The 15,944-nt window shown below is 59.6% G+C and overlaps 1 protein-coding gene and 2 non-coding genes across 3 annotated transcripts; 2 read left to right on the forward strand and 1 right to left on the reverse strand.

Annotated features, from left to right (window-relative positions):
- Window positions 1–1,772: 1,772 nt before the first annotated feature.
- OPN1SW (opsin 1, short wave sensitive) lies at window positions 1,773–6,800 on the reverse strand. Its single transcript, XM_044429417.1, has 5 exons — window positions 6,455–6,800; window positions 5,398–5,566; window positions 4,369–4,534; window positions 3,009–3,248; window positions 1,773–1,895 (listed from the first exon to the last, which is right to left on the reverse strand). Exons 1-5 carry the CDS (start codon window positions 6,798–6,800, stop codon window positions 1,773–1,775), a joined length of 1,044 nt encoding a protein of 347 aa, XP_044285352.1.
- A 1,022-nt stretch (window positions 6,801–7,822) lies between these two features.
- On the forward strand, window positions 7,823–7,894 carry TRNAP-AGG. Its single transcript has one exon. It is a non-coding gene; the product is annotated as a tRNA-Pro (tRNA).
- Window positions 7,895–10,664: 2,770 nt separating this feature from the next.
- TRNAP-AGG lies at window positions 10,665–10,736 on the forward strand. Its single transcript has one exon. It is a non-coding gene; the product is annotated as a tRNA-Pro (tRNA).
- The last annotated feature ends 5,208 nt before the right edge of the window (window positions 10,737–15,944 follow it).

The raw sequence follows: 15,944 nt of genomic DNA on the forward strand, positions 1-15,944 counted from the left end.
ATGCTTCAAGGGGGAAGAGAAGCTTGCCTGAAAGAAGCGGCAGGTGTGCCCACCGGGGCAGCCGTGGGGAGTCTGAGAGGAGGAGAAGTTGATTCCACAAGCTGATAAACCAGCGAGTTGTTTGTATGTTCTGCTGTGAAGGGCAGCGTCCCCAGGCCGTCTGCAGGCGTCCCCCACCGGATGCCCACCGGGTGTGCCGAACTAGAACCCCTAATCCCCCAACCAGGGGTGCCCCAGTCATGCGCTGGGGCCGGTGGGAGGGAGGGCTGGTCTGTGGGTCACAAGCCCTTTAATCCCAGCTGCTGGGTGGCTGCAACATGCAAAGCAGGTGGCCAAGCACTGGACACCTTGTGAAGGACTGAGGACTGCTCATCAAGCATTTCTTTGCACAGGAACGTGGGATTTGATTTATTCCAGAGTCTTCTTGCTCCTAATTCTTAACAAAAATAAACGGAAAGTTGGATACACAAGCTTTGGCAGGTTCTGCTTGAATTACATGTGTTTTGGACACTTAAAAAAGAAAAGCTTTCGGAGACTGAGGGCTCATCCATCTTTAGCATGTTCATCCAGGGCACCAGAATTATAATAGGGCATTTGGTTTTGCCATATATACCTTTGTGGGTTTGAGAGGCTGCTCTTGGCCAAACCAGTACATGTAAATTTCCAGATCTTACGTCAGCTGGGATGTACACTTCTGGGAATCAGAGCCCAAAGTATGGGTTGAATACAGATGGTTGTTGACGTGTAGGTTGTCATTACATGTAATCCCGCCACTATGGTTTAACTATGGCTTATTAACCACAGACAACCCTAGATGGGGTTATTGCAGGATTGTGAACTTTGGGTTGTATATGGCTAATGTGCAAGCCATGTTTGTGGTTAACACAAGCTGGTGCTTAGCACACTCTGGGTTGTTCCTGCTAAACCAGTTCCATGTCCTGAATTTTGCTACTGACACCCCCGCGTTGGAATTTCAGCTGTTCAACACAGCACTGCTGGTGGATGTTGTACTGAGGCCCATTTACAAGCTAACTTCATCATTCCTTTTTCTTCAGTACTGTTTCTATATTGTTGCTTCAAAATAAAGTTACCAGTCCTCATGTTCATAGCTTTAAATGTGCTGCCAGCGACTGCAAAATAGCTGAACACCCAACGGGGCGCCCCGGGCCAGTCTGAGCCACCTTCGGCAGGCCGGCTGCACCGCGGGCCGCGGTCTTTACGACGTTTGCTTCCCTCCGGTTTGTATTTCTTCGGCCCAGCCAACCCACTGCCTAGCACCCTCCACCATCGTCAGCCGCCTCTTGGATTTCCGCTTCCATGTTGCAGCTCCCCCTTTGCGGCACCGACCCCTGAAGGGGTTCAAGCAGAATCGCCTCTGACAGCGCCTTAGGCGGCTTCCCAATCCGGAGCAAAAGCGACCCTTTGTGCAACGGGGTCATTCTGTGGCCAAAGAAAGGTTGGGCCAGAGGTCCCAGGAAGCGAATCTGAGGGGGGCCAAAGGATCACCGAGTTCCCCGGCGCAGCCCCTGCGGATTTTCCCGGCAGGCAGCTTGTGTCCTGCCTTCTCGAACAGTCCTCTCAGTCTTTGATCGAGCCAGTCCGTTGCAGCCCTGGAAAGCTACGAGACCAAATTAACTGGAGATTTGAGTCCCGGGCCGTGGCCCTCCGAGCCACGGCACCCATGCGGTTCCTTCTCCCTTTGGGCATCGTGGCTGTGGCGGGGAGGCACGGGGGGTATTTCTCTGCCCCTCGGGACCCCACAGCATGTCTCCTTAGCTGGGGCTAACCTGGCTGGAGGACACGGAGGAAACCTCGGTTTTCTGGGCAGAGCTGGACACGTCGGACTCGTCCGTCATCGGTTTGCCGCACACAGTTTCCATGATGCAAGCCCGGAACTGGTTGGGGAGGGGAGAGAGGCCTTTCAGATCTGCCGGGAGTCCTGGCAAGGTGGGGTGGGGGTCAGAGGTCACCACATCCAGACACCTGGTGGGCAACCTGAGCTCGGGGTGGCCGGAGGGATGCCGGCAGCTTGCCCATGTGGCTCCTTTTGAGCGGCTCGAGAGGCCGGCCTTGGTCTGAAGATCGCCGGGTCTCCTCAGCCCAGTAGAGGATGGGGGAAGGGGCTAAACCCCCATTCCAGACGGGTGGAATGTGCCAGGGAGGGGCTTCCAGCCGCAGCAGCGCCCTGGGCACCGTCACAAATTACCAGGTTTTTCTTTTAATCCCCTCCTCTGAATTTTCACTTTTCTTGACCCCTCCCTCTGCTCGCTCCCCAGCCTGTTTTGGCAGGGTGGGGGTATTTATTAGGATATTTTTATCCCATTGTATACCAGTCATCTCTGGATGGCTTACAATATAATAAATACCAATCATTCTGAGAAGATGCCAGTTTAGAAAAGGGAGACACGCTGAGTAGCCTACCGAAAAGGCACCTGGGCAACAGTGGCCCCTCCCCATCATTTGGAAGGGGCTTTTTGTGGGAGAGCGGAAGGAGAGCAGCACGACTGTCGATAATTTCAAACGCATCCGCTCATAACTCATGAATAAAATAACCAGAAGGAACAGGTGGTTCATCGAGGAAGCCTTTGCCCTTGGGAAGTTTTTCTTTGGCAATCTAGAAATCCCTAAACATCTTAATTCTCCCTTTCCCCTCTGAGTTGTATATTTCCTGAGTCTGCTCTGAATGCACCCTGTGATCTTGTTAGCTAAATCGAAACTCTCAAAGGTTTTCTGCCTACAGAGCAGCGGCGTTCCCCACACAGAGCAAAGAGGGAGCCCTTGGACCGTACGGCGCCACGGAGGTCCGTCCCGCGCTTTTGACACGCTCCTTGCCGACGGAACGAGGCGCTCGCTCTGGAGGCGAATGACTCCTCTGCGCGCCGTTCTGCAGGCCAAAAGGGCTCCGGCTTCGGGGTCTGCCTGCCGCCGGGACAGCGGGATGGCCTCTCCCGAGCCGGCCCCGCTCCCGCAGGCAGGCCGCCTCTCCCCCCCCCACCCCCGGGACTCACCTGCTTGTTCATGAAGCAGTAGATGATGGGGTTGTAGACGCAGGCGCTCTTGGAGAAGAAGGCCGGGATGGTGACCAGGCGCAGGTCCAGGCCGTGGTCGCGGTTGTTCACCATGTACATGGCCAGGGCCGCATAGGGCACGTAGCAGAGGCAGAAGGAGCCGACCATCACCACCACCATGCGCGACACCTCCCGCTCGGCCTTCTGCGTCGTGGCCGACTCCTGCTGCTGGGCGGCGACCTGCAGGGCAGGGAAACGACCGGCGGGGAGTCTCTTGCGGCGCGCAGGCGGGAGCGCCGGCTTCGTGCCACGCACGGCAGCGCCCGGCCGGATCCGGCCGAGGGCCCGTCTCGGCCGCATGCTGCTCGCACAGTGCTTGGCCAGCCGTCCTGGGCAGCCCGACAGCAGGCGCTCGGGGTGGCAGTGTTCTCCCCGGCAGCTCCCGCACACGAGCACGCTGCCCGTTCCTGGAGCTAGTCCTGAGCCAGCAGGACTAGGAGCCACTGGTAGCTTTATTTATTTATTCATTCATTTAAAACTTTTCTGTAAGTTTTATAGAGGTGTCCCCCCGCGCATGCCCCCAGACATGTGGCATTAGAGTCTGTCGCTGCTCGGCACACATGTCTTATGCGCTCTGCTGCCACTCAGACCAATGGCCGCCACACGTCCAGGGGCAGCAAACGCGTTCGATGAGGTGCCAGGTGGGAAGAGTCGCCGCGAGACCCCTTCGTGCGACTCAGCTCCACGGGACGGCCCCAAGCTCGCATGCAGCGGTCCCTTCCCACTCCAGGCATCCTGTTGCCTCCAGCGTCAAACTCCCACTCTCGCTCGCTCGCTCGCTCGCTCTCTGAATGAAGACGCCCCAGAGCTTGTAACCGCTCCTCCCTGGGGGCCGCTTTGGCCCCAGGACCCTTTCGGCCACCACCTGCTGCCCCCTTTCCCACTCCTCGGGCGGAAGCTTCTAGAATTGCCGCCTCTTGCAAAGAGGCACTGCACGGGGTCGTGGAACGAATGCCACAAGTGATCAATATTGAAAAATGCCGCACACGCTTCCGGGGTTCCGCGCTGAGATCAGCCGCTCGGCAGGACCAGCTGTCTGTGCAGTAAAATTGCAGCCGGCCTCGCCTGAGTCGCAGTGGCTGCTGCGAAGCGCTTTGCCTCTGATTGACGTCCCGGGCGGCTGACCAGGCGCGTTGATGCTGGCTTGTCAGCCCCGCAGTCCTCATGGGTGGGTATTTGCGTTTTAGGTACAGGCTGACGTTTATTACTCTTAGCATTATCCGCCAGCACCACTGCAGTTGCGCGGCCCTGCTCTGCCGTCGTTCCCTGCCCCAAGGACCATACAACGGGTGGTACTTACAGCCCGCAGGGCGCCCAGGAGCTGTGAGTAGGAGAAGACGATGAGGGTGAGCGGCACGATGAAGCAGAAGATGAAGAGGAACCAGGTGTAGTACTCGCTCTTGTACTTGGTGCCCACCGTGTACCAGTCGGGGCCGCAGGAGCACTGCAGGCCTTCGGGGATGAACCTGAGGGAGGGGGGCCGTCAGCGGTGGGCCCGGGGGCGCTGCCACAGGGAAGGGCTCCCACCACCCCGACTGAAAGCCGCCACGCGACTTCCTTCCTGGGATTTGTACCAGTACTGGAAGCAGCGCAAGCGCCAGCACCTGGAATGACCACCGACGGGTCCCTCAAAGGGGGGAAAGTCTCGCGTAACGTACGCATGTGCTACTTCATGTGCACAGATGGCGGATTTTGGGGCAATCGCTGCCAACCGACCGAATGGAAATGCAACGCCTCTCGTCCCAGTGTGAAGGGCGGCAACCCGGGGAGCCTGCTCACTTGCAGGCTCAGGCACCTGCTGCGGACGGCCAGCGGCCCTGCCGGCTCCTTATTCCCACCCCACCGGTGCGGGTGTCCAAGGACAGGCTGGATGTGCGCACGGCGGGCATGTCGTGAGCGGAGCCGGCTGGAGCCGGGGGTCAGACTAGATGGCCCGGGAGACCCCTTCTGGCTCGCCCTGTTTCTATGTTTCTATGTTACCCTGGAATTGGTCAGGACGGCCCTTCAAGCCAAGGACACTTTTAAGTAGGGGACAGTCCTCTGCAAAAGAGGCTACCTGGCCACCTGCCCAGATAGGGAGGCCCCGTCCCAGTGCACTCCGCCCCTGCACGGGTGGTGGCGTTGGTGCATTCCGGCCCATGCTAGGAAAAAATCTGAATCAATGTCAAGGTTTTGGGGGGTTTTTTTAGGGGAAAAGGCTTGGCAAACCAGAGCCCTGCAAAACTCCAGAGGCTCCACCCTTCTCGGTGACCTTCAGCTGGTCCTGATCCAAGCTTTCTGTTCCTCCGCTGCTTTCCCCACTCTTGTTGGGAGGAAAAGGAAACCTCACCTGCTCCACCCAAAGAAGGGTGGGATGGAGACCCCGATCCCGATGACCCAGGTGGCCGCAACCACCAGCAGCGCATGCTTGGCGTTGAAGCGGAAATTTCCGAAGGGCTTGCAGATGACGATGTATCGCTCGAAGGCGAGGAAGGCCAGCGACCACCCGGTGACCAGGCCTGGGGAGGGAGAGACACACAGGTGGCTGGGCTGGGGTTGCGGGAATCCCCCGAGTCCTCTGGTCCCCGCAGGGAATCGGCATCATTTACCCAGCGCTCACCACTGCTGGAACTTCCTGTCCCAAGATGCGGCAACCGTCGCTTTCGGAGATGACGAACGGTTGGATAGAGCGACGGAGGGAAACTGCACCCCCCCAGTGTTGTTGGACTCCCTCAGCCCAGCCAGCACGGTCAGTGGAGAAAGGTTTCGGGAGTCAGGGTCCAACAACATCTCGTGGGGGGCAAAATTCCCCACTCCGAAAAACCGCTTCTTGGCCGCTTGGACCTGGGACGGCTGAAGGGTGTCCCCGTGTTGGAGGCAGCGAGCAGTTCGCCAGATGCCTGCAGGAAGTCCCTCTCCTGTTGGAGAATGCCCCAACGGCATTCTCACCGAAACCTGCCTCCCCGGCCTTCGGCGCCTGCCGAGACCACGGTCGGACAGCCTCCCGTGCAGGAAGCGTGGAGGGTGTCTTGCCCAGGGAGCCAGAGTGCCGGGAGCAGACCGCTGGCGGGGAGAGGGGCCGGTGGTCTGATCCATCAAGGAATTCCACGAGAGACAAGGCCATGTTTGAAATGGATCGTCCTGCGTGGAACGATTCCGGAATGGCCTCCTCCGCCCTGTCAGTCCCCAGGGGACGTTGCCCAAGACACCTGCAGGGACCCAACCGGGGAAGGTGGTTTGGGAAGGGGCTACGGACAGGTGACTCCGGCCGCCGACACTCTCCGTGGCTGGCCTCCTGCCGTGTCCTCCCCACCAGCCCCGCCTGCCCGGCGGCTGCTTGCTTCATCCCCCCTCGCCGCCCACCGGCCTCGGGCGCCTCCCGCTCCCGGCCCACGCCACGCGCTGACCTGCCACCGAGCCTAGGAAGGCCTCCAAGGCACAGACGTGGCGCCCGAAGAAGAAGTAGCCCTGGGAGCTGGCCAGGAAGACGGTGAAGACCGAGAAGACACAGAAGAGGAAGCCGGCGAAGGAGATGTTGACCAGGATGTAGTTGAGTGGCTGCCGAAGCTTCTTGTACTTGACCGTGACGATGAGGATGATGGCGTTGAGCGGCGTGCCGGCAAAGAACACGAAGCCCATGAAGGCCGTCTGGAAGTAGAAGGCCCAGACTGGGGCGATGTGGTACTGGGGGCCATCCCAGGGGCCCACTGAGGAGATGTTCTCAAAGAGGTAGAAGTCCTCTTCTCCGGACATCCTCCTGCTCCCGGGCCTGCCGCGCAAATCCCTCCCGGGGGACCCGACCCTCCTCTTATGGAACGCCTGCGGTGGGGGGAATCCACTTAAGGGCTCAGGCCGGATCAGGCGCTAATCCCGATCCTCTCAGAGGCAAACTTGGGGATTTGTGGGCCTCTAAGATCCTTACCTTCTGGCCCACGCAGCCTGCTAAGAAGTTAATCGTATTTCCTATGCAGGTTAGAGCTGACCAAGAGAGCCTCTTTGGATTGGAGACCCCCCCCCTACAAAGATGACCTGGAGCTAGAGAGAGCTGCCCCGAGGTACCTTCCAGGGAAGCTTCCCTCAAGGATCCTGGGACTGGGAACCCAAAGCTGCCCCTGTCCCCAGGTATATCGGAAACCACATTGCTAGTCCATAGCACCCCTTGAGCTGTGGAACTGCGGAGCCTCATCCAGATCCCCATTCCTGGGGGCCCCCAGAGTGGACCCCCAAAGAGTGGCAGGAGGTGGGTGGCCGGTGGCCTGGCACCGACCATCCTTGCCTTCTTCCTCTTTTCATAAACATCTCACGGTTCAGAGGCAGCTTGCTGGACACCCACCGAGCTGCAGGTGCTCAAATGCTCGCCTTTCCTTTTGCCACGACCGAGCTGTGATTCAAGGTCTCCAGTGTGCAAAGGAGCACATGCTCTTTCCCCAAGCCGGCTGGCAGGCAGCGGGTCTCCTCCTGGGGCCCTGTGCTCTCACACCAGCAGTGCTGGCTGCAGGCCCGAGTCCAGGCGGCTGTGCTTCCCACCGAGGAAGCGGGCAGAGGTGTCGCCTGCATAACCCGGTTCGTTTCTTTGGAGCTGCAGGGGGTGTGACCCTCCCCGGAATGGTGCCGGCTTGCCAGTCCCAGTGAGGAAAGGGTTAAGGGCTCGGCTGCAACACGATGTGCCTGCGGGTGCCAAACCAGTCCTTTGCCTGCCACAAGTAGGGGATGTAATTTGAGCTTGCTGTTTCTGGCCAACTGAAGAAAACATCTGGAAGGAGAATGCAACAGCTGGCTCGTTGGTCTAGGGGTATGATTCTCGCTTAGGGTGCGAGAGGTCCCGGGTTCAAATCCCGGACAAGCCCTGTTTTTTCCTTGTGGAAGCACGCCAGGAAGGAGAACGAGGCAGAGGCAGATGGAGACGGCTTCCACTTCAACATGCATTTCCCAGTTTTGAAAATCCAGGTCTGCAACAGCAGGTCACATGGATCCAAAATTTATCGTATTGCCAGTGGTAAAGATGGATTTTCGGAGACAGGAAATGGCCCTCCTTCCTCTCCTTTTCTTTCTGCCTGACCTGCTGGGCTAGAATTCCTCAGTTGCTTCCCAATTTTGTGTACCTCCGCCAGGATTCTTACAGGCTGCAGCCTCGAACTGGGCAATAATTCCTGCTGAAATTGGTGCGGATGTGCAGAGATTGAATTGGGGGAATCGTGTGGAATTGTGTGATGCCGAGCATGGCTCATTTCAAAGGGGAGGAACACCCTCTCTGCACTCGTGGTACCTGGAGACTTTTTTGATATATTGCAAAATTAGAGAGGGTCCAGAGGAGGGCAACAGAAACGATCCGGGTTTGGAAATGCTGCCCTATGAGGAGGGACTGAGGGAACTGGGCACGTTGGGAAGAGAAGACTGAGGGGGCAGATGAGATCCCTATGTAAGGACCTCAAACGCTGTCCCAAAAAGGAAGGCCAAGATCTCTTCCTGCTGATGCCAGAGTGCAGGACGTGGAATAGTCCATTCAAGCTGCGACAACCCCGATTCAGGCTGGGCGTCAGGAAGAGCTTCCTCACCATCAGAGCAATACAACTGTGGAACCAGCTGCCCGGGGGGGGGGGTGGCTCTCCCTCACTGGAGGCATTCAAGGCGAAACTGGGCAGCCCCCTGAGTGGGATGGTGTGACTTGGTGTCCTGCAACAGCAGGGTTGGACCTGATGACCTTCTTGGCCCCTTCCCACTCTGCTATGAGTCTGGCTCCAAGGAGCTTGCCCAGAAACACTAAATACTGTGGAGCAAGGAAAGCGGAGGCCTTCCATGTGTGCTGGCGCTAACCCGAGCGAGCGCCCTCAGTGCAATCTGTGGGCCAAAATCCCTGGAGGGCTGCAGGATGGTCCCCTCCATATAAAGAGGGAGGGAGGGAGAGAGACTTGGAGGGCCTGGTGGGAAGATCCCCTGCTTGGCGGGAGGAAGGCCCCCAAGTGCCACCTTGGCCTCTTCCCATAGGCCCGGAGAAGTCCTGGCGGCAGCCTTCGAGAGCCAGCCGGTGTTAGCCAGACCGGGAGGGAGGAGCTCGGCGGTGCGCTGGCTAGGGGTGAGGCAGCTTCCAGGGTTTCCCAAAGCACCACGAGGCTCCGCACCATGGGGGCCCGGTGGGCGCTTGGGAGCACATCCTGCCTGGAAGTCCTTTGGAGCTGGGACAATTCCCCCCTCTCCTCCCAGGCCTGGGCATGTTTCGGCTGAAAAGCCTCCTGCAACTCCCACCAAAGGTGCAGGCTGCTGCTCTGATACGCACAGGATCGCACCCGAAAGGGCCTCCTGGCCAGCCAGACGTCCGTGGCTCCCCAGAGGAGCAACTTAATTCACGTGACGGGGCCGCGTGTCGACCGCCTCCTTTTGCTTCCTTCCCCCGTGTTTCTTCACACGTCCTGGACCCACAGGGGAACCTCTCCACGGCGCCAGCATCTCCCTCCCGGGATGCAGGAGGCGTCGAGTGTCTTCGCCTCCACAGCTGCGCACAACGAGCGTGCTGCGGAACGGCAAGGGCTCCGTCACGACCTGCTGCACCGTCAAGGGATGCCGGGGCCGACGGCCGGGGCAGAGCACCTGTTCCTGCGAGGCAGGCCTAGTGGGAAGAGAGGAAAACCAACGGGAAGGTACCTGCCCAGGGTGGCACCTCACAGTCCAGCCAACCGGTTTTCTCTTCCAACACAGAAGGCAGAGCGAGGGGGGGCCGACATCGCGCACTTGATGGAGGAGCTGCATACGTGGCTGGGGTGCAGGCCGGTCCCCAAATGCCAAACCCCGTACTTGCCCCCACAAACACGACTCAGTTCCAGTGGCACAGAAGGAAATGCGGCAATGCTCTTGGGAATCACAACACGTGTGTGCCCCCCGTACAGCCACCGAGGCAAAAATAAATAAATAAATAAATACTGCACCCAAACTGCCCCCTCCTCATTTTGGGCGTGTGTCTGGAGCTCAGAGGCTGTCCTGGAAGCAAAGATCGGCTGGAGGAAGTTGCGTTGCTTTTTGCTTCGCTACTTGGCTTTGCTTCACTTCGCTTTGCAGCAGGCCCACCCCCAAATTTAAAATGAAAATGACCAGATAAACAGAGGAGGGCTCTGGCGGACACTATCCGAAAGGCCTGTGCACACATTCCACTTTGGAGACCCCAGGAGTAGCCGGTGGGGGTGGGTGGGCCCAAGTTCCGACTCGGGAGAAGAAAGCTGCGGAGGGAAGCGTCATTCACGGGTCTCTGGGGAGAGCAGCTCTTCGCTTCGGCAAGGATCAAGAAGCCCTCCGTTCCAAGGCAGCATGCTGAGCGCTGGCCCCCTGCCTGGACAAAGTCGAGAGCACACGGGTTCAGTCCAGGTTTTGCCTTTTAAGAGGCCGGTTTGGGTTCTTGGTCTGCACTCTGTGGTCCTGCAGGCCACGGAAACAGGCAGATCTCGCCTGCTTGCCACGTGGTCCAGCGTGGAGGAAGCCCGGTCTTCGCTTGCCTGGTTGTCGCTCTGCTTTTACGCATCCGCAAGGAAAGTAATGTGATATCTTCCAGTCTGCAGCCTGGCCGGCCCTTCTCTTGCGCACCGTGCCACAGCCCCTCCAAAGAACATCTGGCAGCCCACAGCTCCAGCTGGCTCGTTGGTCTAGGGGTATGATTCTCGCTTAGGGTGCGAGAGGTCCCGGGTTCAAATCCCGGACGAGCCCTGTGTCTCTTTTGGGCCCCGGGGGTCTGCTAGTGGGGCTGGCCATGGCGTGAAGGGATTTGTTTCTTATCAAAATTTCCAGGGAACATTCCCGGCTGGACAGCTGAGGCTGTGGAAGCCCGGGAGGCTCGGGTTCCCTGACGCAGAGGGGCGTTTGCCGGCTCAGTGGCGAAAGCAGGGTGGGGAGTGCCCCTCTTCTCCAGGGAGGGCTGGGCTTCTCCCGCACGACGTGGTGCCTGGAAGCAGCTGCTCGACACGTGGGCAGAGGACCCCCTAGCGCTGGGCGCGGCAGGACAGTGAACGCTTCATGAACTGCGAAGTCCCCACCTGGACACTGTCCTCACTGCCGGGCTCACCTGGTGGCTGGAGCTGAGCCATTTGGCCTTCACCTTGCAGCCTCGTGTCTGCAATGGGTCTGCTTGTGGAAAACGGTGGGGGCCTACCTTGCAGGGTCCTGGGGAGGGTTTCAGGAACATAACCCTACATGAAACACTCGGGTCATTCAAAAAAGCCTTGGCAAGATTAGCATTGCCTTCCCCAACATGGCGCTCTCCAGGTGTGTCAGACTGCAATGCTCGGCACGCCTGGGCGCTAGGTAGAAAAGGCGGAACAGGACCTTGGTGGTTTTGCTGATCCTGCCACTGAATGAGCAAGGCTGGAGAAAAGCAAGAGGGGAGCCAGCAGCCGCGGCTGGCTGGAGGGCTCAGAGCGCCCCGAGGAGCTGCCTGCCGGACGACCTCTGGCAGGCGCGGACAGGTGGCGCTGCGGGATGCCACGCAGCATGGGCCGCACTGCGAGAGAGCCCCTCTGGGGACCCCGGGGCAACTCCCGGACGGCTGCCAGTTGCTTGCGGAGTCCAGGCTGGCCCTGGCTGCTGCTTCTCCGGAGGCTCAACTTCCCAGGAGGTGCAGCCTGACTTACCTCAAAAATGCCGCGTGCCACAGCCCTGCCAATCCAGGCGGGGCTTTCTTGACGGAACCGACCCACCTCAGGTGTTGGCCTTCCGCTGCTTCTCCGCCTTCGACGTTCCCCAGCGGGATGGTCTTCTCCGGGATGCCTCGCCTTCGCAGAGGCACCACACCCAGTGAATGACACAACAGGCTCGACCCGTGAGCAAAGCTGCCTTCATTTCATGTCGCTCCTGGGTGGCCCGACAGCCAACGCTCTGTAGGTGGTGAGGCGGCAAGAGCTTGGGCTGGTCCCTTCGGAGAGCTGGGTTCTAGTTCTGGACCCTCAGACTCGTCCCCCGGTCTCTGGGCAGCACCTGCCTCTCGGGGTTGCTATGAGGAGGACGAAGCAGCGTGGAGGAGCGCTAAGAAGGCCAGCGAGGGCGGCTCGCAAAACGAGCGCGCGAGAGGGCAAGCGGCAAGAGAGAATTGTCCCACTGTAACCCTACTATCATCCTAGGGCCATTTATGTGCATGGACGCACATTCAGGAGAGGGAAAGTCGTGCATTTCACGCTAGCAGGAAAGCGGGTGCCCAGGTGAGTTGTGTGCCCACCCGTCCGCCTGCCCAGGTGTTCAGTGGTGACAGGTGGCAGTTCCTGTGGCTGTCGTCTCTCCACTGGAGAGGACAGCAGTCCTTCCAAGAGAGGGTGCCTTTAAAGAGAACACCATCCTCTGTCAAAAGGGACACCCGTCCCCCCTACACTCCATGAGGCTCTCTGGCTTTGGTCAGCATCCAGCAGAGTTTGTCCCCGTGGATACTCAATTAAAGCAGTCAAGACTGGTGCGGAAAGTTCCCACCAGGCGGCCAGGATGGCCAGTTGTCCGGATTGCTCTCCTCGCTCCGGGCTGAGCCGCGCAGACTTTGGCGGAGCGCTTTGGAGCCGGCGCCTCCTGCTGCCGTGGCCGGCCCGTCTCGGGGGCGCCAGCCTCCCACCCTCCGGGCACGGCCGGAGGCACCAGCGGCCCGTCCCTTGGCCCCAGCGGGTGCTCGGGGGCCTGTCTCTGTGCGTGACCTTGGGGAAGGAGGCAGCTGCCCCCCGGTGAGTTGGCCAAGGGGCCCTGCGTCCGTGCGCCGGAAGAGGCCTGCGGTGGCACCGGGCCCGGAGAGGAAGCTCGGCCCAGTAATCCAATTGGGTCAATCCATTTTCCGTTCAGGGGCGGCTTTTCACAAGTGGGTAACAGGGTCAGGGACGTGGGCAGAGTCGTCCGCTTGGCTTTCCCCGGCCCCCGGGGACGGGTGCGAGCGAGGACGGGCCGGCCTGCTCTTCTGTGGGTGCCCAGGAGAGGGCCGTGAGAGGGCTCGCCCCCCCCCCCGGGGGCCGCGGCTGAAGGAGACGGCTGACAGGGAAGCCTGGCCGCAACAGGCCACGGCCACCATGTTGTTTCCCAGAATGCCTCGAGGAGGCAGGTCCCTGTGGATGGTGCCTGAAGAGTCACGCTTCCCTGGCTGGGCGCCCTCCTGATGTGTTGCAAAAGCTCCCATCATCCCCAGCTAGCACGGCCTTGGCCAGGATAGCCCAACACATCTGGAGAATACCAGGTGAGCAACGCCCCCCCCCCAATCACCACCCCAAAACATTCAGCGCTAACTCACTGGAAGTGCCTTGACCCCGTGAAAGCGCTGGGCGGCCGCTGGCCTTTGTGGCCTGGATCCATCAGAGGCGAAAACTGGGACACGGGTCCAGACGCTCATGGGCCAGGTCAGTGGCCGCTCACCTGCCAAGGTGGCACTCGCCTTCCCTGAGCGTGACTGCGCTGCGATGCACGCCGGTCCCGCGATGGGTCGGCCCTCCCCGTCGGCTTCCCGCTGAGCCTCTCCTGCCCTCACACGCCCCATGGACTCTCCTTCTGGACCTCTGGGCCTCCGGTCTTTGTTCTGCAGCAGGGATGCCAACTGACCCGCACACGCTGGGCCAGCCTGCTCTCGCGCCATCGGCAGCCGCTTGCCTGGCAGCACTCAGCAAGGGAAGGGGAACGTGCCGCCCGCCCATCTCTGAGCAGGAAGCCCCTTTCAAGCTGCGACGCGGGCAACCTGGGTGCCACGTGCCCTGCCTGCCCCGCATCCCCTCTGCTCCGGGGCTTGCCTTCCCAAATTTATTTATTCATTTAAAATATTTCTATGCCGCCCCCATTGCAACAAAGCCTCAGGGCGGCTCACAACATCCAAAATAAACATAAAAATACAATCGATAATTTAAAAACTAGTACCATCTTGGCCATATATATTAAAATCTATAAATACAATAATAATAAATTGACAGTTAAAATAACTTTTAAATAAAAAGGTGTCCGCCTGGCGCCGAAAAGCAAATAATGACGGCGCCAGGTGGACCGAATGCTTCAGTTCCCATCCCGAGCAGTCCAGAGCAAGCCGTCACCTGGCGGGATTCCTCATGGACTCACCTGCCCGGAGGGGCACTGCGCACGCAAGCAGCTTGCACCCTGGGCCTGCACTTGGATCCAGCGTGGGGGCATCTGCAGAGACCCCCCACTCCCCGAGCCCTCACCGAAGATGTGAGAGGAGCAGCTGCTGAGGCTGCAGATGTGGAAGGAGCTTCCCGGATGGCCTGGCCTGGCACCGGTGAAGGAGGCCTTCTTATCTTCCCAGGTGTTTCAGTTTTCCAGGTTCTGCCCTGTTTTAAGTCCAGAACGGTGTTTTAAAACATTGTGTTTCTCTCAGGTTCTGTGGCGGGGGGGGGGGATTTTTATGGTGTAGTTTGAAATGGATATACTGAACGTTATCATCCTTGTTTTATGGTTTTAATTGTGATCTGCCTAGAGCACTTCAGTGATGGGGCTGTACTGAGCAAAATAAGGTATCAAACGAGACAGGGGCCCTTTGGGAGCCACACAAGGTCTGGAGAGCACGCACAACCTCCCTGCCTTTCCCTGGCCGGTCGCTTCCCAGCGCTGACCTGGCGGCTCCGGCCCTTTCAGCACCGCTGGCACACCGGCCTCACCCCAGCCTTCCCTGGGGAAGCGAGCGGGAGACCAGCCCCATCCCAGGAAGGATGAGCAAGGGAAAGCGGCTTAGGGAGAAGCGCTCGGTCCGGCCCCTGACCCAGGGCCGGGGGGGGAGCAGAGAGGGGATTAAGGACAAACTGATTACCCCAAACCCTCCTCCGCCTCCCCTCAAGTTGGGTAATTGCAAAGCCGGGGGGAAGCGCAGCTGGCCTCCGCTCCCAGGGCCGTCTGTGTCTCCGAGTGGGCGCCCTCCCCTTTCCTCGTCTGATGGCTGCCCACATAAAGGGCTTCAAAGCCGCCACTGCCCAAGGCCGGGAGCTGCACAGCCTCCTGAGGACGCCTTTCTCTGCGCGCGCAAAAGCTGAACATGGGAGCGGCGAGGCACTTGGGCAGACCCCTCTGTCCCCGGACGGGCAGCCTCCCCGGGAGCTCCCCAGGCCCGCTCCTTCCAGCTTCCTGGAGGAAGGCTGCCTGCTCGATGGGCTGCCGAGGCCCAAGTCCCGCTGCACGCTGAAGAGCCCTCCGGAGAAGGAACCGACGGGCCTCGGAGTGGCCCGATGGCACATGGTGCCTGGACCGCAGACCAAGGAGGCACGGCTCGCCTGGCCATGGGCTGCCCGTGTGGCGAGGTGACCAAGCCTCTGCTGAAACTACAGCGACTATTTCAGAACTTGCATGTGATGCGGGACTTACGCATCTGAGAGGTCTTCTTGTGGTGCGGAAAAACTGAGCAGAGAGATGCTTTTCTCTCTCACGCATAATAGGATTTTGGGGCCATCCCATGGTGCTGAAGGGTGGGAGGTTCGGGGCAGATGAAAAGGGTCTTTTGCACAGCCCAGAGTGAAACAATGACATTCGCCTGCACGAGGGGCAGCGGCGGCCACCAGTCTGGGTGGCGTCAGAAAGGGACTGGTCCCCTTCACAGAGGGAGAGGAGGCTGTCCGTGGCTGCCAGCTCCCCCGAGAGCAGAGCCAGACTGCCCGTGCACGCCAGTTGTGGGGGGACATGGGCTGGAGGGAGCTGTTGCTTTCGGGTGCCCCGTGGGCAGCTGGTTGGCCAGTGTGGGGCACGGCATTTCATGAATAACCATTCTAAGGTTCTCCTATTTTCTCTGCACGCGCCTGTGTATTCGCTCAAGAACGGTGTTTGCAGGCCAAATAAACACACATTTAAAGGGCTTTCTCGATCTGGCTGCTTCTACCGTGGGAAGGAAAAACAGCTGCGGAGGCTCTCGGTCTGAAGGGCACACTCACTGGTCCGAGGCTTGAGGCTTCCAGCTGAAAACGCTCCTGCCCC

Source organism: Varanus komodoensis, unplaced genomic scaffold (genome assembly GCF_004798865.1).
Source record: "Varanus komodoensis strain SLA01 unplaced genomic scaffold, ASM479886v1 scaffold1, whole genome shotgun sequence".
NCBI lineage: Eukaryota > Metazoa > Chordata > Lepidosauria > Squamata > Varanidae > Varanus > Varanus komodoensis.